This window comes from Haliotis asinina, chromosome 16 (assembly GCF_037392515.1).
Source record: "Haliotis asinina isolate JCU_RB_2024 chromosome 16, JCU_Hal_asi_v2, whole genome shotgun sequence".
NCBI classification, from domain to species: domain Eukaryota; kingdom Metazoa; phylum Mollusca; class Gastropoda; order Lepetellida; family Haliotidae; genus Haliotis; species Haliotis asinina.
In genome coordinates, this window is record NC_090295.1 from 94,316 (window position 1) to 121,605 (window position 27,290).

The 27,290-nt window shown below is 40.9% G+C and overlaps 1 protein-coding gene across 1 annotated transcript; it reads left to right on the forward strand.

Moving 5' to 3' along the window:
- The first annotated feature begins 815 nt into the window (after positions 1–815).
- LOC137268747 (synaptotagmin-A-like) lies at positions 816–23,817 on the forward strand. Its single transcript, XM_067803330.1, has 6 exons — positions 816–1,049; positions 15,582–15,782; positions 15,898–16,070; positions 16,827–17,348; positions 19,419–19,536; positions 20,363–23,817. The coding sequence occupies exons 2-6, from the start codon at positions 15,611–15,613 to the stop codon at positions 20,674–20,676; spliced, it is 1,299 nt and encodes a 432-aa protein (XP_067659431.1). The 5' UTR covers positions 816–1,049; positions 15,582–15,610; the 3' UTR covers positions 20,677–23,817.
- Positions 23,818–27,290: the final 3,473 nt, after the last annotated feature.

The window sequence follows — 27,290 nt, forward strand, 5'->3', positions numbered from 1 at the left end:
AGAAATCCTACCCAATATCACATTACCTTGTATGTACATCATGTTTTGATATTAGGCCAAACTGTGTATTTCTGTTCAACCGATGCATATCTCCATACTGACATATACATGGAACACTTTCGTATGTGGGCATATGGCCTCTTGTTCAGTAAAACATTGATTGATTTACAACTGAATCTTACAACGCCTGACAACTGAACCTTACACGGTCTGAACTGAATCTTACAGGGCCTGACAACTGAATGTTACAGGGTATGACAGCTGAATGTTACAGGATCTGACAAATGACTTCTTTTAAGGACTGACAACTGAACCCGTCACTGTTGCCGCATCACGTTATCTCTCAGTGTAGTGTTAAAACCCCGTTAATGTGGATTAGGGTTAATCATTTGTCTGGATTGTCGAGTCCCACGTTACGATGTCAACTTTTCTAAAGCCTTTCACAAGAGGACAGGACAGTATAGGATAAATCTGAGCACAAAAGTTACATTTTCATAACCGATAACATATATACATGTATGATGTGATCAATACGATCTACAATAATCACAATCGACGATTGTACATTAAGTATGTACCTATACAAAAGGCATGGGAAAACATTGCATATAACACTGCGTTTCAAAAGAATAAAACGAAATCGCCTACTTTGGGTCACATCATCCCTAATAAATTATCCCGTAATCCCCCTAATAAGCAACAATTATTTCATACTGTTTGTTGACTGAGAACCGCACATATGCCATCTAACATTCCCTCACGCTACAGCACACAGTGACACAGGATTCAACGACCCATCTGTTTCTAGATATACTAGTATTGAACTTGCAACAGCTGCCTCGAGGACCGCCGACTTTAGTCGCCCATCAGCTAGGCCGCCATATTGGCTTCGGAAGGATCTCAAAAGTCCTCTGCACACTACGAGTTTCCCTCATGGCCTGGATGTTCTTGTCCTGGGATAGAAGTTGTGGTGCACGAGAATGACGGATCTGCTGAATCCACTGTTAGTTGGAGATACATGTTCCACGGATATTCGACTATAAGTGCGGGTAAGTTGAAAATCTTGAGTAACATCGTTTAGACTGGCTTGCAAGGATTCAATGACCTTTGAACAGACGTGTGACAAAGTGACATGCGACTCAGCATGTTTTCTGAAATCATTCTCCCTTGTCTATTAGACGAGCTATCATAAAAATAACTCTTTTACATGTTGATCCATTTGGCAACATTTGTCTCTTAGTATATGGTACACTACAAGACTTGAAATCAAGTACCCTTGTTTACTGACACTGAACTAAGGAATACACCAGCCACATAGAACGGCCTACATGATCTAAACTGATATCATGGACAACGATCCACTCGTGGATCATGCAATTAACACAGCCAGTCCATCCGATCTTTTAGTTCACCTCTGATGACAGGTATAGATGACTGTGGGTTCCAACCCTATAACCAAATCTGATTAGTGAAACGTCTCAGTCAAGAGGGCTTAGGGTCAGTTGTTATGTCACCGGTAGCATATGTATTTTACATATCTCAAATGACAGTTTGGTGGTTTCCTAGGACAAAATATATCATAAGCTCTACAAATGAAGCAGTTTGCAGAGAACCAGTGTCTCGGTGTTACATGAGGTGATGAATACAAGGTATAAGTAGAGGTGAAGAACGGGTAACACAATCACCCGTCAAGGGTTAGGGTTAGGATTGGGGTTGCCTTTGGAGGGAGACAATTCCACTTGGTTTGGATACATTATCCTTTAAAGGACAAGGGTGTTTTATCTTGTTTCGTGGTGTCATTGCTAGTATCCAGTGATCCATTCATGGAGTTTTCGCCACTATTCATCTACTATTGATAAAGTGATCGCCCTGACCCGACAGTGTCAGCTTGTCTATATGTGACGGAATGACTCAGCTAATCGCTACAGTCTCAGCAGTGGAGGTAAAGGACAACGATAACCGTTTATGGGGTTTAATATGTAAAATATCAATAACCTAACGTTTCTTCACATCCACACAACGCTTCTGAGGATCATGTTCCACGTGCCTTAAAATATCATGGAGTTGGTTCGTTTTGCTCTACAATATAGAATAATACATGAAAAAGGAGGAGCGCCCAGATCATGATTACAGATACACAAAGAGGTATCGAGTGGAGGTACCGGAAAAGAATGACAAAGTGTTGCATGGTGCACGATGTGTTCGCAGCTAGATATTTGTGTGCAAACAACACAGATCCATAGATGCGCAGTAAAACTAGGGACAAGTTTGCTTAATGCTTCATGCATAGTCAAACATGTTGTTTTGAGTTAGTTCTGTGACGTTGGGTGTAGATACTAACACCATTATCATACAGGTGATGCAAGTTGCACACATTGTAGTAAAGAAGTCGTGTATCCACTGAGCTACTATATTGACGAAGCTACCATCGTTCATCGCACCAAGATCAAAATGCAACTCATGGAAATGATGACAACACAGTTTTAGGACTTTCTTCCATGTCTTACATTGACGGAGCTGATAAATACAACATAAGGAGGTCCAACAAAATCATTGTGTTCTCACTTCCGATCTCAGCGAGGGCATTGTTTGGCTGTGAAAACCTGTTATATCAATGTCTCCTAGATACTGTAGATCCACAAGTGCAAATGCAAAACATCTTTGCGCTTTGTGATCTACACACACAATAATCTTCCTCAACACGTTCATCAACAGCAACTGTACCACGCTCATCAACAGTAACTGTATCACGCTCATCAAGAGTAACAGTATCACGCTCATCAAGAGTAACTGTATCACGCTCATCAACAGTAACTGTATCACGCTCATCAATAGTAACTGTATCACGCTCATCAACAGTAACTGTGTCACGCTCATCAACAGCAACTGTACCACGCTCATCAACAGCACCTGTGTCACGCTCATCAACAGTAACTGTATCACGCTCATCAACAGTAACTGTATCACGCTCATCAACAGTAACTGTATCACGCTCATCGACAGTAACTGTATCACGCTCATCAACAGCAACTGTATCACGCTCATCAACAGTAACTGTATCACGCTCATCAACAGTAACTGTATCACGCTCATCAACAGTAACTGTATCACGCTCATCAACAGCAACTGTATCACGCTCATCAACAGTAACTGTATCACGCTCATCAACAGCAACTGGATCACGCTCATCAACAGCAACTGTATCACGCTCATCAACAGTAACTGTATCACGCTCATCAACAGCAACTGTATCACGCTCATCAACAGTAACTGTATCACGCTCATCAACAGTAACTGTATCACGCTCATCAACAGTAACTGTATCACGCTCATCAACAGTAACACTGGATCACGCTCATCAACAGTAACTGTATCACGCTCATCAACAGTAACTGTATCACGCTCATCAACAGTAACTGTATCACGCTCATCAACAGTAACTGTATCACGCTCATCAACAGTAACTGTATCACGCTCATCAACAGTAACACTGGATCACGCTCATCAACAGTAACTGTATCACGCTCATCAAGAGTAACTGTATCACGCTCATCAACAGTAACACTGGATCACGCTCATCAACAGTAACTGTATCACGCTCATCAACAGTAACTGTATCACGCTCATCAACAGTAACTGTATCACGCTCATCAACAGTAACTGGATCACGCTCATCAACAGTAACACTGGATCACGCTCATCAACAGTAACTGTATCACGCTCATCAACAGTAACTGTATCACGCTCATCAACAGTAACTGTATCACGCTCATCAACAGTAACTGTATCACGCTCATCAACAGTAACACTGGATCACGCTCATCAACAGTAACTGTATCACGCTCATCAACAGTAACTGTATCACGCTCATCAACAGTAACTGTATCACGCTCATCAACAGTAACACTGGATCACGCTCATCAACAGTAACTGTATCACGCTCATCAACAGTAACTGTATCACGCTCATCAACAGTAACTGTATCACGCTCATCAACAGTAACACTGGATCACGCTCATCAACAGTAACTGTATCACGCTCATCAACAGTAACTGTATCACGCTCATCAACAGTAACTGTATCACGCTCATCAACAGTAACTGTATCACGCTCATCAACAGTAACTGTATCACGCTCATCAACAGTAACACTGGATCACGCTCATCAACAGCAACTGTATCACGCTCATCAACAGTAACTGTATCACGCTCATCAACAGTAACTGTATCACGCTCATCAACAGTAACACTGGATCACGCTCATCAACAGTAACTGTATCACGCTCATCAACAGTAACTGTATCACGCTCATCAACAGTACCTGGATCACGCTCATCACAATCATGGCTATATATCTGTCAACCCAATCCTGTTCTCCGTATTGCACGGATCGGGATATCATGCATGTAATTGGAATATGTCTGTAATGCCATGTAATAACCCAAACCATACAATCTACATAATACAGTTTATCGACATTCACATGACTGCAAGCATGAAACAGCCGGAATGTAATTAATAACGTATATGGGTCTCATTTGTGTGTCGATTGAACGGGATGTTTGCATTATTTCCAGACAGACCACACCGTGGTTAAAACAAACGTTACTGCAGCATGCCGAATAGTACTTTCGGGCAATGTGTAGTCATGGTCCATTATGACAATATGTATTCATGGTACATGACGACAATATATCGTCATGCAATGTGTATTCATGGTACATGACAGCAATGTGTATTCATGCAATGTGTATTCATGGTACATGACAGCAATGTGTATTCATGCAATGTGTATTCATGGTACATGACGCCAATGTGTATTCATGGTACATGACGCCAATGTGTATTCATGGTACATGACGCCAATGTGTATTCATGGTACATGACGCCAATGTGTATTCATGGTACATGACGCCAATGTGTATTCATGGTACATGACAGCAATGTGTATTCATGCAATGTGTATTCATGGTACATGACAGCAATGTGTATTCATGCAATGTGTATTCATGGTACATGACAGCAATGTGTATTCATGCAATGTGTATTCATGGTACATGACAGCAATGTGTATTCATGGTACATGACAGCAATGTGTATTCATGCAATGTGTATTCATGGTACATGACAGCAATGTGTATTCATGCAATGTGTATTCATGGTACATGACGCCAATGTGTATTCATGGTACATGACAGCAATGTGTATTCATGCAATGTGTATTCATGGTACATGACAGCAATGTGTATTCATGCAATGTGTATTCATGGTACATGACGACAATATATCGTCATGTAATGTGTATTCATGGTACATGACAGCAATGTGTATTCATGCAATGTGTATTCATGGTACATGACAGCAATGTGTATTCATGCAATGTGTATTCATGGTACATGACGACAATATATCGTCATGTAATGTGTATTCATGGTACATGACAGCAATGTGTATTCATGCAATGTGTATTCATGGTACATGACGCCAATGTGTATTCATGGCACATGACGGCAATGTGTATTCATGGTACATGACAGCAATGTGTATTCATGCAATGTGTATTCATGGTACATGACGCCAATGTGTATTCATGGCACATGACGGCAATGTGTATTCATGGCACATGACGCCAATGTGTATTCATGGCACATGACGGCAATGTGTATTCATGGCACATGACGGCAATGTGTATTCATGGTACATGACAGCAATGTGTATTCATGCAATGTGTATTCATGGTACATGACGCCAATGTGTATTCATGGCACATGACGGCAATGTGTATTCATGGCACATGACGCCAATGTGTATTCATGGTACATGACGCCAATGTGTATTCATGGCACATGACGGCAATGTGTATTCATGGCACATGACGGCAATGTGTATTCATGGCACATGACGCCAATGTGTATTCATGGTACATGACGCCAATGTGTATTCATGGTACATGACGGCAATGTGTATTCATGGCACATGACGGCAATGTGTATTCATGGTACATGAGGGAAAGTGTATTCATCTATGTTAAAATATCAGTTCCAATTGCCGTTTCACTTAGCCCACCTTCGCTACTCCCCCGGAAATGGGACGTGTTCAGGTCGCCCATGATTAAACCAAGTGTTCACCAATGTTGACCCTGCTTCCTGTGACTCGGAGTGTCATGCGGGAGTGTGACCTACATCGGAAATGTCAGGACTTAGCTTAGTCGCAGATGAATATTTGAGGTTCCTGATTTGGCGATAATGTTAGTGCTCACCCTAAAACTGACATTTGGGTAATAGTTTTTTATTATGCAATGGAGAGTGTAATCGGTGAAATAAGGAATCTGAAAAACTTGGTATGAAAATCTGATAAATTTGCAAATTAGGGTCAATGCACAAATTACAGATTTTCTGTTGAAAACAGGCGGACGTTGTTGTGCTTTTAGACAGAAAGATCTCATAATAAGCTAGAGTTATGTTTGCACCGTGTGAGCAACTAGTCACAGTTATATGCCGCCGTCGTAGACCACGGTATATTCCCTGAGTGACCATCGTCCTATTACATAATAGGGGAATACAATGGGCACTCAGGGACAAATGCCTAGTGGTAATTAAAAGTGGTGGGCACTCAGGGACAAATGCATAGTGGTAATTAAAAGTGGTGGGCACTCAGGGACAAATGCATAGCGGTAATTAAAAGTGGTGGGCACTCAGGGACAAATGCATAGCGGTAATTAAAAGTGGTGGGCACTCAGGGACAATGTGAGATGAGCAATTAAGAGCAATAATCAGAATAGCAGTAAGGGATTAGTTACTCTACCAGTTAGATACCAGAACAGGGATATTATGTCAAGAGAGTAACCGGTAAAAGGAATTAACTACTGTATCGGGAGAAGGATGTTGTATTGATTTACTGGCAATAATCAACTGAGTAAAGGTGAGAGAGGGAGAAAGAACATGGATGTTGTTTTGTTTATTTAGTGGTTAAACAACTACAGTGTCAAATGATTAGAGGTAAAAGGGTTAAACAACTACAGTGTCAAGTGATTTACAGGTAAAAGGGTTAAACAACTACAGTGTCAAGTGATTTACAGGTAAAAGGGTTAAACAACTACAGTGTCAAGTGATTTACAGGTAAAAGGGTTAAACAACTACAGTGTCAAGTGATTTACAGATAAAAAGGTTAAACAACTACAGTGTCAAGTGTTTTAGAGGTAAAAGAGTTAAACAACTACTGTGCGAGAGAAGCGTTAACTACTTAATCAGGAGAGGGATGTTGTTGTGTTGATTTTCCGGTAATAGTCAAGTGAGTTCAGGTGAGAGAGATGACAGAAAGATGTTGTAGTGAAATTGTATACAGATATAGATATGAAATAGCAGATAGGCATGTAGCGTTCTCATATGCCATGGACAACCCTTGTATATCGTCTATAGTCACTGTACCCGTCATTCCTTGCCTGAACTGTTTTGCCTATTGTCTGATGAAAGGGCAATTACCTACAATTAAAGATTAAGTGTGAGGAACTAAATCTATCATTTTCTCTTGTAAATGTCATTGTGGATTTGAAATGGCTGCCCATAACGTTGTACGTTCACTCCTTCCTTCCAACGTCAAGGCGTGCTTGTTTCACTTTGGACAGTCCTTATGGCGTCAGCGCCGTTTTACCTGTTCCTCAAGTCATGACTGGTTGTGAGCTTGTATTTACACATACCCCAGATGTTCCCAAGTGTGAAGAATTCAACAAGTACGTCTTGAATACATGGATCACTGGACAGTTCGTTTCTGGACAAAAATCGTAGACGACCTTTCACCTTGACGTACAGCTATTCTTACGCGATTGATCGGTTATCTTCACATAAACAGAAGTACGATGCGTCCTTTTTAAAGAGTAATTTAAGAATAACATTATGTAGTAACGAGATTATTAACCTCGTGTAACATTGATATCATATCGCAGGAATAAACCATATCTATTATGATCGTCAAAACCTCGCAAAACAAATTGTTGATCTTCATCTGTGATATCAATGATATGGATACACACTCGGGTAATAATCCGTGTTGCTTAATACGTTGCCCTCGCTTAACGGATCATTTTTGCCTGGCTGATTACATTACACATTATTGGCACGGTGTGGGGTTTATTATGCATAATGACTGAGCCGTTTATTATTGCTGGCACATGTGTACAAGACTACGCCCTGGAATATAATTCCTCCAAAAGTTCAACATTCATATTCGGTAATTATCGATATCCTATCAGTCGTATAGATATACGAGTAAGGAATTTCCTGACAGTGAAATACACAATTCTCGGTTCCTTTGTTTCCGAAATAAACATACAGTTTGTAAATCATTGCACATTACACTAATGAGTGCTTATATATTTATTATAATTAGGATAGGACTAAACACACGAGTAGTGAATGCACTAAATATTTCTGAGACTGATATTGTACTTACATTATAATTAGGATAGGACTAAACACACGAGTAGTGAATGCACTAAATATTTCTGAGACTGATATTGTACTTACATTATAATTGATATTGTACTTACATTATAATTTAAGGGTGTAACCATTCACCAATGCACCGGTGCATCGTCGGCAACCTTTGCAGTATGCAATACCCGATTCATATTACCTTACATCAACTTGATTACTATTTTGAGTTTTAACACATTTGTCGCTTGTGTTTTATACGCAAAACAGCAAATATGACTTGTTGAGACTGAATGATGGGTAGCTGGCTGATTGGTAGTTGACATTTATCTACTATAAAATCTAACAGAAATGACTTCGAATATTTGTTTGGACGTTTTTCAGTGAACTATGGTTCCAACATCAAACAACTTACCATCAATTATACATACAGAGATTGTACTTACATTATTATTAGTTTATGAGTAATATATGATTGTACTGATAATTATACATACAGAGATTGTACTTACATTATTATTAGTTTATGAGTAATATATGATTGTACTGATAATTATATATACAGAGATTGTACTTACATTATTATTAGTTTATGAGTAATACATGATTGTACTGATAATTATATATACAGAGATTGTACTTACATTATTATTGGTTTATGAGTAATACATGATTGTACTGATAATTATATATACAGAGATTGTACTTACATTATTATTAGTTTATGAGTAATATATGATTGTACTGATAATTATATATACAGAGATTGTACTTACATTATTATTAGTTTATGGGTAATATATGATTGTACTGATAATTATATATACAGAGATTGTACTTACATTATTATTAGTTTATGAGTAATATATGATTGTACTGATAATTATATATACAGAGATTGTACTTACATTATTATTAGTTTATGAGTAATATATGATTGTACTGATAATTATATATACAGAGATTGTACTTACATTATTATTATTTTATGGGTAATATATGATTGTACTGATAATTATATATACAGAGATTGTACTTACATTATTATTAGTTTATGGGTAATATATGATTGTACTGATAACTATATATACAGAGATTGTACTTACATTATTATTAGTTTATGGGTAATATATGATTGTACTGATAATTATATATACAGAGATTGTACTTACATTATTATTAGTTTATGAGTAATATATATACTAAAAATTGTACTGATGTACCGATGATCTTACATGCAGATATTGTTATCAGTTCTGGAGTAAAGGATGTACTGATGATCTTATATACAGATATTGTTATCAGTTATGGAGTAAAGGATGTACTGATGATCTTATATACAGATATTGTTTTTAAGTTGTTATCAGTTTAGGAGTAATGGATGTACCGATGATCTTACATTCAGATATTGTTATCAGTTCTGGAGTAAAGGATGTACTGATGATCTTATATACAAATATTGTTATCAGTTCTGGAGTAATAGATGTACTGATGATCTTATATACAAATATTGTTATCAGTTCTGGAGTAATAGATGTACTGATGATCTTATATACAGATATTGTTATCAGTTATGGAGTAAAGGATGTACTGATGATCTTATATACAGATATTGTTTTTACGTTGTTATCAGTTTAAGAGTAATGGATGTACCGATGATCTTACATTCAGATATTGTTATCAGTTCTGGAGTAATAGATGTACTGATGATCTTATATACAGATACTGTTATCAGTTCTGGAGTAAAGGATGTACTGATGATCTTATATACAGATATTGTTATCAGTTCTGGAGTAATGGATGTACTGATGATCTTATATACAGATATTGTTATCAGTTCTGGAGTAAAGGATGTACTGATGATCTTATATACAGATATTGTTATCAGTTATGGAGTAAAGGATGTACTGATGATCTTATATACAGATATTGTTATCAGTTCTGGAGTAAAGGATGTACTGATGATCTTATATAGAGATATTGTTATCAGTTCTGGAGTAATGGATGTACTGATGATCTTATATACAGATACTGTAATCAGTTCTGGAGTAAAGGATGTACTGATGATCTTATATACAGATATTGTTATCAGTTATGGAGTAATCAATGTACTGATGATCTTATATAGAGATATTGGTATCAATTCTGGAGTAAACACCTGTATTGTTGGCTCAGTGATACAGAGCCACACGGGAACATGGAGGACATTACCCCATCAATAATGCCAGTCATCATAAATCATCTCCAATACCCCTTCTTAAGTTTCGGATATATATGTTGTGTATATCTAACGAGGATGCGAATCATAACCCTGAAATTAGCTCGGCGTTGTATGACTGATAGATGAATCACGTGGTTTCTTTATCAATGCGATGATGAACATTTATGGCAGGATCATTAATGAAATATCCCATGTAATAAATATAAATAATCATGTTATTAGCTTTTCTCATAATGCCTGACACGTTTATGCCGATGAATTATTATGTTAAATGTGGCATTATCACTGTCTTCATTCATACACGTACACTCCAGGGCCAATGTGGCATTATCACTGTCTTCATTCATACACGTACGCTCCAGGGCCAATGTGGCATTATGACTGTCTTCATTCATACACGTACACTCCAGGGCCAATGTGGCATTATCACTGTCTTCATTCATACACGTACACTCCAGGGCCAATGTGGCATTATCACTGTCTTCATTCATACACGTACGCTCCAGGGCCAATGTGGCATTATGACTGTCTTCATTCATACACGTACACTCCAGGGCCACTCCACACTAACTATGGTTGACGTAAGAAGATGGGCAGCTGCTTTTAATGCGACTTTTCGGTACAGGTGATATACAGGTGGGTCTGGTAGGCTTACACAGATGCACACCATACTAAATATCATAGCGGAAAGAGACGAAGTCGGCCGAATGGACCTTATGGATGTCGGGACCAGTGATGTTTTTCATTGATAGTTGTTTAATGTCGGACCCAGGAATATTTCAACAGAAACAATCGATTATGGGGACAATGACGACTGTGAAAGAACTAGTTGATTAAAGTGAGTTGATACGAGTCTGTTGAAGATATTGAGTTTAGTTTTATACTGCTTTCAGTGTTATCACATATATCATGTTTAAATGTTTTATACTTAACGAAGTCTTTGTAAAGACATGCCGTGTTTATTGATAACTGATAACGCCTTCTTTAGGGAACGACTTTTTTAGGTATAACACATACAAACAAAGCCCAAAAAGTTCTTCAACATCGTGACAGCTGTCGGTATACTTTGCAGGTTTTGCATTATTCAGACGGACGAGGGATCCTGCACCACATCATCTGTACACCCACATAATATTGACATAGACCTTTCTGTTTAGCACACGTACTTAGTGTCATTCTAATTTTCAGATTGTTTGAACAACCGGTAGCGTAAACGAAAATCAATATCCCAGTGACGTAGGTCTACATAAGCTAAAGATTATTTAATAGATTTCATTCAAAATACTCCAAACGTCTAAGTATTTCATTGACAGGAATTCTACAGTAATACATATGCTGCCAAAAGTCGACATTTCTCGACAAAAAGAAACTAAAACCTTGTTTTCAGACGTATAGTGCATGTATTACTTAAATAATCAACACCTATAATTAATACTTTGTTCAAACTTAACGCAAGACACTGTCACTGACCGAGGTTTTCGTCTGTGAGACACATGAAAGAGTAGAATGTCGAAGTGGAGGTCAGCTGTTCTCAATAACGTGTATGATCTCCATGAGAGTCCAGAACTGCCTTGCATCAGTGCTCAGTGGACGTAGAGTGAGTCAGGACCCCAAGTGTGCGGCTGCAGCTGTAGCGTGGACGAAGTCGGCGTCAGGACCCCGTGTGTGCAGCTGCTGCTGTAGCGTGGACGTACAGGAGTCATGACCCCGAGTGTGCAGCTGCAGCTGTAGCGTGGACGTAGAGGGAGTCAGGACCCCACGTGTGCAGCTGCAGCTGTAGCGTGGACGTAGAGTGATTCAGGACCCCATGTGTGCAGCTGCAGCTGTAGCGTGGACGTAGAGTGAGTCATGACCCCACGTGTGCAGCTGTAGCGTGGACGAAGTGGGAGTCAGGACCCCGAGTGTGCAGCTGCAGCTGTAGCGTGAACGAAGAGTGAGTCAGGACCCCACGTGTGCAGCTGCAGCTGTAGCGTGGACGTAGAGTGAGTCAGGACCCCACGTGTGCAGCTGCAGCTGTAGCGTGGACGTAGAGTGAGTCATGGCCCCGAGTGTGCAGCTGCAGCTGTAGCGTGGACGTAAAGGGAGTCAGGACCCCACGTGTGCAGCTGCAGCTGTAGCGTGGACGTAGAGTGAGTCATGGCCCCGAATGTGCAGCTGTAGCGTGGATGAAGTGGGAGTCAGGACCCCACTGCTATAGCATGGACGAAGAGTGAGTCAGGACACCACGTGTGCAGCTGGACGTATAGCGTGGACGTGGAGTGAGTCAGGACCCCGAGTGTGCAGCTACAGCTGTAGCTTGGACGAAGTGGAAGTCAGGACCCCGTGTGTGCAGTTGCAGCTGTAGCGTGGACGTAGAGTGAGTCATGACCCCGAGTGTGCAGTTGCAGCTGTGGCGTGGACGAAGAGTGAGTCAGGACCCCACGTGTGCAGCTGCAGCTGTAGCGTGGACGTAGAGTGAGTCAGGACCTCCAATGTGCAGCTGGAGGTGTAGCGTGGACGTGGAGTGAGTCAGGACAACGAGTGTGCAGCTGCAGCTGTAGCGTGGACGTAGAGTGAGTCAGGACCCCGAGTGTGCAGCTACAGCTGCAGCGTGGACGAAGTGGGAATCAGGACCCCGTGTGTGCAGCTGCAGCTGTAGCGTGGACGTAGAGTGAGTCAGGACCCCGAGTGTGCAGTTGCAGCTGTAGCGTGGACGTAGAGTGAGTCAGGACCCCACGTGTGCGGCTGCAGCTGCGGCGTGTGTCAGGACCCCACGTGTGCAGCTACAGCTGTAGCGTGGACGTAGAGTGAGTCAGGACCCCACGTGTGCAGCTGCAGCTGCGGCGTGTGTCAGGACCCCACGTGTGCAGCTACAGCTGTAGCGTGGACGTAGAGTGAGTCATGACCCCGAGTGTGCAGCTGTAGCGTGGACGAAGTGGGTGTCAGGACCCCGTGTGTGCAGCTGCAGCTGTAGCGTGGACGTAGAGTGAGTCAGGACCCCACGTGTGCAGCTGCAGCTGTAACGTGGACAAAGTGGGAGTCAGGACCCCGTGTGTGCAGCTACAGCTGTAGCATGGACGAAGAGTGAGTCAGGACCCCGAGTGTGCAGCTACAGCTGTAGCGTGGACGGAGTGGGAGTCAGGACCCCGTGTGTGCAGCTGCAGCTGTAGCGTGGACGTAGAGTGAGTCAGGACCCCGAGTGTGCAGCTGCAGCTCTAGCGTGGACGTAGAGTGAGTCAGGACCCCACGTGTGCAGCTGGATGCACATGCATCGTGGAGCTCAGAGCTATATGAGTGGCCTTATCATTATAATACGAAAGCAGTAGTATACTCTTGGGATTGTTAGAGTGCTTGATCCTACATCACCGTTTACATGTGAACACTTGATAGCATAACTCATCCGTGCAGACTACTGTGGCTGAATATAGGCTGTTGCTGTTGCTGTTGCTGTTGCTGTTGTTGTGTATACACATGTGACTTAATACCCTTTTCTCAATACCTTTGTTGTTGTGTAATGCACTGATTGAAGGACCTCATCTCGCACAAATATTGACTCTTGAAGCAAACATGATGTATATATTGAGTATTGAAGTAAATGGGATGTGTCTGTTGACTATTGAAGCTAAATGGGAGTGTCTTTTGAAGCATACTCGGTTGATTGTGGGATTTTAGGGTTTGATGTGGATGGCTTCGTTGAGTTTGCGTTTAATGATTGTCAGCAAGAATGGTAATATCAGATGTCATATTGATGATTGGGGCCTGCTGTAATTTGGTCAGAGATGGCTGATACGTTGTCCATCACGCCTCCGACCAATCCATCCATCCATCCATCCATCTAGAGACTAGAAAGGAACTAAAAAAAGCGGGGGATCACAATTTTGTTATTTCTTAATAAAGCGAATGCGGGGTTAACAAGCTAGACACTGTTGATGCTTGGTAAGAAGAATACGATTTGTGATACTTGTAAGTTCTCGGTACAGTGGTAAGTGAGTCTGTGAAAAACACTTGTCAGTAACATAAGGAGAATTCCTTTTACTTGTCAGTAACATAAGGAGAATTCCTTTTACTTGTCAGTAACATAAGGAGAATTCCTTCTACTTGTCAGTTACAAAAGGTGAACTCCGTCCATTTGACAGTAAGAAAAGGTGAATTCCGTCCATTTGACAGTAACAAAAGGTGAACTCCGTCCATTTGACAGTAAGAAAAGGTGAATTCCGTCCATTTGACAGTAACAAAAGGTGAATTCCGTCCATTTGACAGTAACAAAAGGTGACTTCCGGTTTAAGTAAACTTAGTCTCAGTGTATTTCGTTACACTTCACCACTGAGTCTAACAAAACCTAGTAGAAGGTCGTGTCAGGTAACCCTTGAGCGACCATGACCGTCCAATCAGACAAAGGCTACTATCGGATCGGAGGGACTTTCAAAATATTCAGGTCACTGACACAGATCTCTCCACAAACAAAAATTCACATATGTCACAGTTATTTGACCTGCAGTACATACGCCTAGGAGTTTCTGTTGACATTACCATTAGCTAATATTTCCGCAAGATGACATCCTTGAACATTTCCAAAAACACTATTTTCAGCAGTCTGTTTACTCATCGTTGTCATGGTTGTACGTACGCCGTGTGCATCACCCGGAAGCGAGCGTACGCTAAATAGCATTCGGAATCGTTCGGGTACGAATCTTTTCGAGATAAAAAGTTCAAAAGCTATGTGCGAATGTCCACTTTCGCGATTTGGTAAGCTGTCTTCTGATTGGTCAATCTCAAAGGTTACCTGACGCGACCTCCCATAAGGTTTCGTTAGACACAGTAGTGGAGAGTAAAAGTACTGAAAATAAGTTTACTTAGACTAAGGTGAATCCCGTCCATTTAACAGTAACAAAAGGTGAATATCGTGCGCTTAACATAGATGGTGTGCTGAACACAACCACTTCCTCCTTCCAGGGCCAGATGGGCTGATATAGGACCAGAACATGTCAACAACCGAGGCTCCAGTTCTCTATCATCTGGAACCTTGGGACAAGCTTGTCATAGTAGCGGCAGCCATAACAGCTCTGTTTTTAGTTGGTATCCTGGTGTTCTGCGCAATCAGCCCCCTTTGTTGTCTCTACCACGTATGCCCCTGTAAAGATAAGGATGAAAGAGGTACGTATATATGTTAAATAAGACTGATATTCAATCGGCATGCACATCTATAAGATACAACCGGCAAATGGAAGCTCAAGAAATATCGCAAACAGAAGAGTGATTTCTGTTTCAGAGAAAAAGGACAAGGAGAAAGTTCCTGCTTATGGCTCAACGACAGGATCGCATTCTCCATACTACAAACAGTCAGAACAGCACAGTCTCTGGCAGCCTCTACAAACATTTAAAGACACGGATACTTCCGATTGGTCAGATTACAGTTCCCATGACGTCATTGAAATGAAACAGGTACCATATTATTTGCATGTTACATATATGAAAGATCCACACCAGTGATGTCAAGCATCAGCGTCTAACTCAAGTTCGAATAAATCATACCGCCACTCTCTGGAGTTGAAGACCACTGCAGATAACAGAACCTGCAATATTGCAGACTAACCACTGGGGTCTGCATATCATAGAGCCTGCAAAATTACAGGCTAATCATGGGGTCTGCTGACAACAGAACCTGCAATATTACAGACTACCAACGGGGTCTGCAGACATTAGAACCGGCAATATTGCAGACTAACCACGGTAGGTCTGCAGATACCAGAACCTGCAATATTGCAGACTAACCACTGGGGTCTGCATATCATAGAGCCTGCAAAATTACAGGCTAATCATGGGGTCTGCTGACAACAGAACCGGCAATATTACAGACTACCAACGGGGTCTACAGACATTAGAACCGGCAATACTGCAGACTACCCACGGGGTCTGCAGGTAATAGAGCCTGCAATATTGCAAATGTACCATGATGGTCTGTAGGTGGTCTGTAGAAAATGAGCCAGCTATATTGCACCAGACAGACCCGCGCTTGACATATTTACCAACGTCCTGAGAACAGTTTAGTCTGACAAGCCGCTCTATTTTTACGAAACAGAGCCCTTTGTTTTCCAAATTGCACCTCAAAAGTAATGAACATTGTAAACGTCATTTTGGGAACGCATTGTTTCTGAATCGGAACCATTGGTTTCCTAACTTTGATTGTATACATTTCAGGATCGTCACAAAGAACATGTCTTCAAACCTATTCGCAGTGAGCCACAGTCCCCTTCTTCCCAAACTGTCTTCCTTTTTCAAAAGGCTTCTCTTGTCTTTGGGCTAATGTACGACAGAGTCGACGGTAAGCTTACAATACGAGTCCAGAAGCTCAGCAACTTCTCAGTCACCGATCCTGATGGCGCCATGACACCTTATGTCAAAGTGAGGCTATACCGGGCTCCGCGCAGCTTCTTTACCTTCAGGGGCAAGGCGAGTAGGGAGCAAGAGATGAACAATCTCGATGTGGAGTTCCAGACGAAGATACTACGCAGATCTACAGACCCAGCTTTCAACGAGATATTTGTTGTACCAATTGATGCAAATGAGATTCATCACTACACACTGAAGATGCTGGTGTGCGACTTTGACCGCTACACAAGGCATGTTGTAGTGGGCGAGGTGGCTGTGCCATTGTCACGGGTGGAGTGGACCACGCAGACGGAAGTGGCGTTTGATGAGCAGCTGCAGCCCCCTGTTGATGTAAGTTTGCATCCTAACGGTGATGGCTTGAAACACACTCTGGCAGCAATCAATCAGACCCTTAGACGTAGGTTTACGTACGGTAATGGTGATGGCTTGAAACACACCTCAGCAACAATCAATCAGACCCTTAGACGTAGGTTTACATACGATAATGGTGATGGCTTGAAACACACCCCAGCAACAATCAATCAGACCTTTAGACGTAGGTTTACATACGATAATGGTGATGGCTTGAAACACACTCTGGCAGCAATCAATCAGACGCTCAGACGTAGGTTTACACACAGTGATGGTGATGGCTTGAAACACACTCTTCAACAATTATGTCTGAGCATGATTGAATGTACTGCACGCAAAACTTTATAAGACAATCCGTTGATGTGTATGTTCCATACTAGTTAATGCAGTATAAGATTTTTGGATGTTGATTTACACTGTATTGAAGTCAAGTCAACGTCAAAGATGTTCAAAAGTCAAAGAGAAGACGTCCATAAGAATGCAACACACGATTATCATCGATGATGAAAGTTTGAACCTCGACTCTGTTTGAAGTAATCTGATTCTGGCAGATGACGTCATGCACCCCGAGTAGTTGACTTTACACAATATCACATTTATCAGCTGATGAGAGAAAAAGAGAGGCTTGGTTTCTTGAGACTGGTTTGTGTGCACGTCATGTGGTCCAAGTGTGTATTTGTCACGATTCGTCGGGTTAGCACCGTGCCTACGACAACACTTGATCGACCACACCGACGGTCAAGATCCCGACCAAAGATCAGTCTCACTCGTTCTAGGAACATTTTCAAACCAGGGTAAAACAACAGCCACGACCATTTGTGGATGAAGGGGGTGATCAGTCCTCAAACGGTACAGCAGTGACTACGTACCTCAGTGACTGCCATATTGGTACAACTGAGGTACTGAGCATAACAGTCGTTTCCCACATGGCGGCAGGTCAGCGTCTCAACATGACCAATGTACGACCCCGATACTGCGAGAACCTCCTACAGAACATGTCATGCCGTGACCGTCTCCACATCAAGCGTTGACATGCCGGACGAAATGGGAAAATACTTTCCACAGGGGCTCAGCCCACGAGTTCGCTTGGCAACGAACACTGCGTTAGATATGGCAAGCTTTCACAACGAGGGTCATCTTATCGTTGAGACGAAGATGTGCAGCTGTGCCTGACACAAATGATGGTCCTATTCATTACTGACATTGACTATGTGAGTCTTGAGCGGGTGTGAAATTTCAAATGTTAGCGTTAATTATGCACTAAATGATGATGTACAACGTTTCCATCTTGATTCACGGTTTCAGTGTCAAGAACAAGTTGATAAAAAGCTTTATTCTTGTGATGTGCTTCTAAAAGATGTCAGTGTAGTTACTGCAATATAACACTAGATGCATGTGTGGTATTAATTGAGATGTGGCCTGGTCCACTGTGCCCGTAGCACTGTGTAATGCTTGTAACCTTTAACTTTTTAAGCAGTTTTCTTTCAATCCATTCTTGCCATTATATGTCCTTATCATATGCCCTCGAATCCTGTGAAAGGCAATGGTATCGCACAGTCCGAGTGAAAACATCGAGGAATAGAATTATTTTTATGAAAAACGTCATGGACCTTTACTAGAAACTAGGTACGTTTTTCACCATCAATTTCCAGATTATTCATGGATGAACTATATTTACTTATCTACATGTGATTATCATGAATAATGAAATCCACTTCATGTCTGAATCTTCTGAGGTGTTATGTGCATGATACGGTTTAACGTATGCCGACCTCAGCACGGTTCATGTAGATCACAGCTGGTGGGAGGGGACCTAAACTGGAACACTGCACCAGCACATAAGGACTAGATAGAATATAGTGTTGAAACATGTTTGCCATTAGAAGCTACAGGTGCAGTATTGGATGGAATAGCAATAATTGTACAATATACTTTAGCGTACTTATGTGCATGCAGTAGAGGTCCTTTTCTATTCTTAACATTTATTTATGAACAAAACTTAACCCTGTCTTCGTTATATGCATGTTTGTTTTTGTATTTTTGCATCAGGAAAACCTCGGAGAAGTACAGATTGGGCTGATGTACTTGCCTACAGCAGAGAAATTGAGTCTGACCATCATTAAGGCACAGGGTTTGAAGATTATGGACCAGACAAAGGCATCTACAAGTAGGTTTACATGATACACGACCCTAAAAAATTATTCTTCCCTCCTTCGTAGGTTTGTGCTAGGCGACTATTGTGTTGTGTTGTGTTGTGTTGTGCTGTGTACCGACAGACAGACCATGTGTTCTATAATGTACAAAGTAACTGAATATCAGTGAGTGATAGGACACAGTTTACCTTGTTTCTTGGCTCTGGATCCAGACCTGCAGGTGCTTCTCCTGTTACAATCAAACAGCTGTTTTCTATCCGAAAACACTGGGGCGTGCATGTTCCAAGGGACCACTGTACATGCAATATGATCTTACAAGCCCTGACAATGTGGCATGTGTACAGGCGTTGAGGGATATTGTCGTCTAGGTAGAAACAAGTGAGACAATGACATTGAATGACATATCTTACCTTACCACAGGGCACAGTATGACACTTTTCAAGGTCGAAACTTGTCACACTGTCGCATTGTCACCCTGTATAAAATGTTTAACTAAGGCATTAAAATGCCCGACAACACGACACACGGCAACCTTGATACTGAGACAAAACGTTTCACGGGTAACTACGGTTGTATTTGTAATAATGCGACAGCGGTCATTCAAAGTCCTCCTAGTGAGACATGCATTAAGCTGAGTACATGAATTCAGTCAAATACGACATTGTAACTCGTTGTATGCTGTTTTCGAAAAGTTCGCGTTTTGATTTTTATCAGTTACATCTAATACCATATAACCAATGTTGTTTCTCGATCATTCCACACGTTCAAGCATTCCTTATTATGAGATCTTTGCAGTTCAATGCCTCACACTAAAGTCACGCTGACGTGTATTTGTTTCAGATGCCTTTATGAAAGTTAATTTAATGTTTGATGGTCGTCCCATGAAGAAAACAAAGACATCGATACGTCTGAGTGACGTCAGTCCCGTGTTTAACGAGACTATGACATTTGACGTGCCTCACTATCAACTTGACAACGTGTACTTCAGCATCGCAGTCATCCATGTTGACAAAAACGCGGAAAAGCCGTCACGGGCTCTCATTGGTCGAATATATTTAGGCATGAACTTTGACTCCGATGCTCGTGCACAGTGGAACGAAATGACCCAAAATTCCAGGAAACAGGTGGCATGCTGGCACAAGCTACAGATCTGATCTTTTCTTGGATGCACTTGTGTTGTCCGTTATAGCAGTTCTGTATTTATATGTATTTATTGGCAGTGATTATTCGATGGGTCGAACTTCTAGTCAGTGCTTTAGAGACGATCAGACTTCAGACAATGTTATGTTTTATTATTATTATTGCTGTTATTGTTGCTGTTGCTGTTATAGTTCCAATAAGCAGAGGGACACATACCACTGTCACTCTTAGTTCACGCATTGTACATTGATGACACGGACACACACATCTGAAGAGCAGCACGTTCCCCCAGAAAGGCCTTCTGACTCTGAATGTTTGGTTACTTACATGCATGATATGTGTTCAAGTGAAACACACACATTATTATACAGACTATTTTTTGCAAACTTATGAAGCAACTTTGAAAACGATTCCTTGATTTTCGGTAATATGATTACATATCTAGCTTCACAAAGTAATTTATGAAATGAGTTATCGTGGTGGTCTAGTTTTAGGGTCTCTCAGTTGCTATTATTACCTATTAACCATTGTGTAGGAGAAAATATCAGCTGTCCTTGTCACTCGTAATAAGCCACTGTTCGGTTATTTTAAGAGCGAATTTTAAAACAACAGACAACTGTTTCTCTCACTAATAAAGACGTAGCAGATGTTGTAGCATCATTTTGAAGTAAGACAGATGGTGTGACAGATAGATAGCGGAGATTATGCATTGTATTTATCGATGACTTTAACAAGGAACACATTTCAAACTGTTTGATAATATTAGTATCACGGAAGGTTATGAAGACAAAATACTTGAATGAACCCCAGCACAGAGCGGAACATTTATCCTGCGGTTGAGGGGATATATTCGTTTACAGGAAATTCGCCAAAATAAATAGTTTACAAATGCCAATGTTTTTGAAGGAAATATTATTTCCCCTCTCACCTCCAGCCACCAACCTACAACTCACATTGACCAGACCCACGTGTAGCCATGTTGGGATATAAGTTACTAACCCTAATCCTGTCCCAGATGGGGTATAATTTAGATGCTAATCATGTGACAATGTAGATGATTTGTGCCACGTATTATGATACTGTTGCTGTTTATACATTCAGCTATGTGATGATGTTGGCTTTGAACTGGAGTCTTGTGATACATGAAGCCTGGACTGATATCAAAATATGACATTAAACACTCGTCCGAGAATAGTCTGTTTCAACTATAGTGTTGACAACATCCATATTAATCAATGCACGCATTTGTCGTAATGTTGTATTTGGTTTATCATTCAAACTTCACATAGGTGTATAACCTGTAACGTGACAGCGGTTTGATCGGGACACGTGTACATAGAATAGTGATATAAATGCCGCCTGGATACAGCTTGAATGTGTCGTTTCACAGTTGTATGAATATTGTTCACGAAATCAATACATATATGTACACGCGCGAAGAAACGAATGAATAGCACGATATCTAGGTCACATTATTTCAAACGCGGAGTTATTTTCTGCTGATTTAAGCATTTCTGGTTATTCCGAAACCTTCAGTTAATGTTGCGTTTTGCAGATTTTTAAATATGAAATAGTAACATGACAATCGTTTTCCATGCACATTAAAATAATATTTTCATTCATAGTTTATGTGAAGTTTTAATAATATTGCATAGATCATTTATAATACAAACAGCATTTACTGAGATGGATTTCAGCGACATTTTCAACATTCTGACAGCACTCATCATCAGTAACTGCTCAGATTTTCATTAGTATGTAAATAATTTTAAAATTATTCACTACATTTGATTTAGCCAAAGAATGTCTAATGTTATTGGCATTTTACAAACCGACTGTGAAACAAACAACCTTGACACGTCTCAGCATTGAACACCCTCCTCCTCTTTCTTCTGTTTTCTTTTCCCGACAGGTTATGACCATACATGCGGTGATATATTCGGTTATTCATAGTTGTTATTTCGAGCAGCTAAAATAAGGGAACACCTTACTGTCTTCAAACAAACATACATGTACTTTTCGACGTTGAAACCTCAACTCCACACATGTATGTGCCAAGACGTACAACACAATGAGATAAAACATGCGAACATCAGGATAAGTAATTCCTTTTTGATTCCAAATGTCAAGGTTGTTTGAAATAGTTACACCAAATTCAAATCACAAATGATAATACGTTTTAAAACAGATTTCAAGTTGTTACATCTTTGGTTAAATTTCCTAATGTTTGCAAGACTTGACCACAACCATCAAATTATAAGAATAAATGTAATGTGAAAACGAATAATTATTTCAATTTGTCAGTTACTTTTTAACCATAATTTACTGTATATATACAGACGCTTTGAAACAATGAAGGTATTCCCTCTGGTGATGTAATAAAGGTATTTCCCCTGGTGATGTGTTGAAGGTATTTCCCCTGGTGATGTGTTGAAGGTATTTCCCTGGTGATGTGTTGAAGGTATTTCCCTTAGTGATGTGTTGAAGGTATTTCCCTGGTGATGTGTTGGTTGTTACTTGAGTTATATGCCTGTTAAAGCCGTCGCTAGTGTAGATGAACGAACCCTGATGGATGTTATCATACACAGATTACTGTATCTGTAGCTGAAACACACAGGTCGGTCCTGTCTTCCTTGATGCTAGAGGTGCTACGTATAGGTTTGTAGATATGTAAATTGTAATGAAACCCCAGGAACCTCATTCGAATCTTCAAGATTAAAGAATTTTCGAAAAAATGCATCTTAGGCCAGCTTCTTTTACAACCTTTTAAATCCTTCAACTAAAAAAACTCCAACAGCAAAGTACTGTTTTATTCAGCCGACCAGTAAACTGGTTACCTATGTTATTTAACCCAAACCCATGCAAAACACTCAAGTTACTTGAAACGAAACGAATCTGTCGCGATTCGTCCAAATTAGGTGATTCCTTAACTCTTCTGTACACCCACACTTTCAGTCAAGGGGCCCCTTAAAACATAACCTGAATACTGGGTGTTCCTGACGCACAGGTTCCAGAGTGTGCAGATTTCAGTGTATATGCAAAACAAGATGGCTGGGCATAGTGCAATATCCATGTATGAGATATTATTTGAAAACGTTGATTTGTATGTTGTAATCCGTGTAGCTGAGTATATGAAATAAAAAACACATATATTATACATTCGTTTTATCAAATATTCGTGATTATTTATTGCAGGCAGCGAATACCATGGTGTCTGGGAATGTACCATATGTACTTATATCCCGTGTGTGACAAAGTATACAGGGGTCATGTGTGACAACTTATAAAGGTCCTGTGGGTAATAACGTATACAGAGGTCATGTGTGACAACTTATAAAAGTCCTGTGGGTAATAACGTATACAGAGGTCATGTGTGACAACTTATAAAGGTCCTGTGGGTAATAACGTATACAGAGGTCATGTGTGACAACTTATAAAAGTCCTGTGGGTAATAACGTATACAGAGGTCCTGTTGGTGAAAGTGTACGCAGAGGCCATGTGTGACATTTGTAGTGAGTGAATGAGTTTAATTTTAAGCCGCACTCAGTAATATTCCAGCTATATGGCGGCTGTGATATTTGTACAGGTCGTGTGTGTTTGTGTGTCTGCGTGCGTGCGTGCGTGCGTGTGTATTTGTATGTGCGTGAGAGAGAGAGGGAGAGAGAGAGAGTGTGAAGGTAATTTAGAACAATGCAAACACCAATGGTCAAAACAAACATACCCTCCATCGCAACCCGAATGTTCCGTGATGGTTATTTCATTTCTACTGATATCAATCTATACGCATGAATATATAACATAATATGAAGAAAACTATGAATTTGAACTCTGTAAGAATCAAGCGGAACAATTGTAATACATTTTGAAATATATTGTATATAGATTATATTGGTTGTGATGAAGTCAAAAGATCTTTCACACATTAAGCTGTTTGTAAAACATCCACATTTCAACGACTTGTTGGACTATGTAAATTGGAAAGGTGTATATCTGAAAAGAACAATAATTATGTACGTATTGGTAGAATTGTTGAATAAGGTCTTTTGTCATTTGAAAATTTGCACAATGAACTAAACGAATTCAATCGACCTAGGGTCATATCTGTGATGGCCAGACATTGTGTATGTGTGATATATTTCAATGTGTTAGTGATAGACAGACATTGTATATGTGTGATATATTTCAGTACATCAGTGATGAACAGAAATTCTGTATGTGTGTATTTCGACATATCGTGATAGGCAAGCCAAGCATATTTTAACATTTCAATGTTATATTGTGCGCTTCATATTCCAGCAGCATAACCTCATAGCAATCGATAGCAGTGTAGGATCCCAGCTAGTGCTATTCAGCTGACACACGTTATCGGAAGATTTGTCAGAGCATATCTATATAGTCTGACTCAGTCCCCACAGCTGTTGACTGTGACACCTTGCTGATCAATACCCGCAGCATGCATACAGACATAAATCATTCTCATTTAACTTTGTAACATAAACAGTCAGAGAAATTCAAGGTGTATCATAGCGACATGGAAATAATCATTTCATGTAAATTGTGGACACACATCTGGACATTGGAAAGACTGCATTCTAATAGTGAAGACGCATTGGTGAGCGAGCTGGCTAAGGTGTCGGACTAGTGATCCAGCCAGACTGAGGTGATGGGGTGTAAAAACCCTTAGAGTCACCTTTGTGTGCAGACTCTTTAAAATTTCCATATTGTCACAATCCCTAGTGTACAGTACAGGACCCTGTGCCATTAACAGAATATCCACGAAACCGTTGGTAAATCACCAGATGGTGGCCACATGAATACATGCATAGCAAACCTGGGGTACACCTTACCTCACTAACCCACCCCCACCCCCGCACACACAGCCCTTCCACAATTCTTAAATATACGTAATTAAAGAAAGCAGACCACCCTCCCCACCCTTGTACATGTGTGTAACATTGATACCCCCTACCTCGTCCCCAGAATACAATGGGTGGGGACACACTCACACACACACACACACACACACACACACACACACACACTCACACACACACACACACACGCGCGCGCGCGCGCACGCACACACACACACACACACACCACCACCACCACCACCACCACACACCCACAATCATGATCGTCCCTTTGCCAAAAATTAAGAACGGGCATACAGTACTGACAATTTGTATTGACAAGTACTGTGACCATGTGCCCCAGTCCATCCAATTGTTTTTGGGCACATCGTTAGGATGTAAAAGCCACATTAACTCGATGTGTCTAGTGGCTGCTAGAGCTGTATGATCACCAGGTGTTTAGATTGATAACAGGATGAACCGTTGAAATTAGCAACCCATGATCTAGGGGAAACAACAAAGCTCCTACTGAGCAGCTGGACTGAGCTATATATCGGCGCTATAAAAATATCACACAACACACACACACACAAAGAAATAATTAATTAATCACCCCCTGTGTTACTGTAATGACAGAAAAAGACAAAATGATTGAAATCCATGTGGCGTTAATGATGATAATTGCTCATTTCACAGAAAACCATATCTGTACAAGTCTGGCCCTAGAACGTTCAGTTTTGAGCTTATCGTTGAATGTCAACATTCAAAATGTCACTTTGCTTGTTTTACACGATTCGAGGTCAATACCGCGTGTAACCTCGACTGAATGACAGCCCGCACTCTCCTCTTCATACCCTGTCAGGCTCCTGATCCTGTGAATGGGCAGTCTATATCATTCCTCATGCAAAGCTGGGCCAGGTTCTATACAAGAGGATCACTTTGCTGTACACGATGACCAGTCGTGTCTCATATATACTCCAAAGGAAGAAGATCGGGGCTCATTCAAACGTGAGGTATGTCAGAGGGTGCTAAGTTCTTTGTATATACGACGATAGTATAAACACGTTTTACGGGGGGAGGGGGGGGGGGAGGGGGTAAACGTAGTGAGCATAACTATACTCTCGATGTCCAATGTTTGTAAAGTTTCCATTGTATTTTGAACGGATCATTAACAAAGCCAGATTTAAAGTTTCACGTATGTGGGTGCCGTGGTTCACGAGATATGAGTCATCACAACACATTGGGGTATAATGCACTCTTTACAAAAAGAAACGCAAAACCCAAATATCAATGAAACTTTGGTGTCATTCAAGGACTTGTAGATCATCGGAAAACAAAGATACGAGAATGAAATTTTGTGGAGCAATACATTGCTATCTTGTCTTGTTCTACTGTCCACCAGGTGGTGTTGAAGTCAGTACCTCGTATGACCACCTCCAGCTGCCACCACTGCCCGACACCTCCTGGATACAGGTCGAATCAGTCGTTGGATGTTTTGTTGTGGAATCCTTCTCCATTCCTCCTGCAGATGTGGAACAACTGTTGGAGATTCTGTGGTGGATTACGACGTCGACGTACCCGTCTGTCGATCTGATCCTAAAGGTGTGTAGATCCGGGGATCTGGAGGGCCAGGGGAGAGTATTTATGTTGTTATTGGACAGGTAATCCACGGTGACACATGCTGTGTGGGGCCTGGAGTTATCCTGTTGGAAGGGCTGTCGTTGACGGTCAACAATGTGAAGGACGTGAGAATCTGGTCGATGTATCGATTGGCC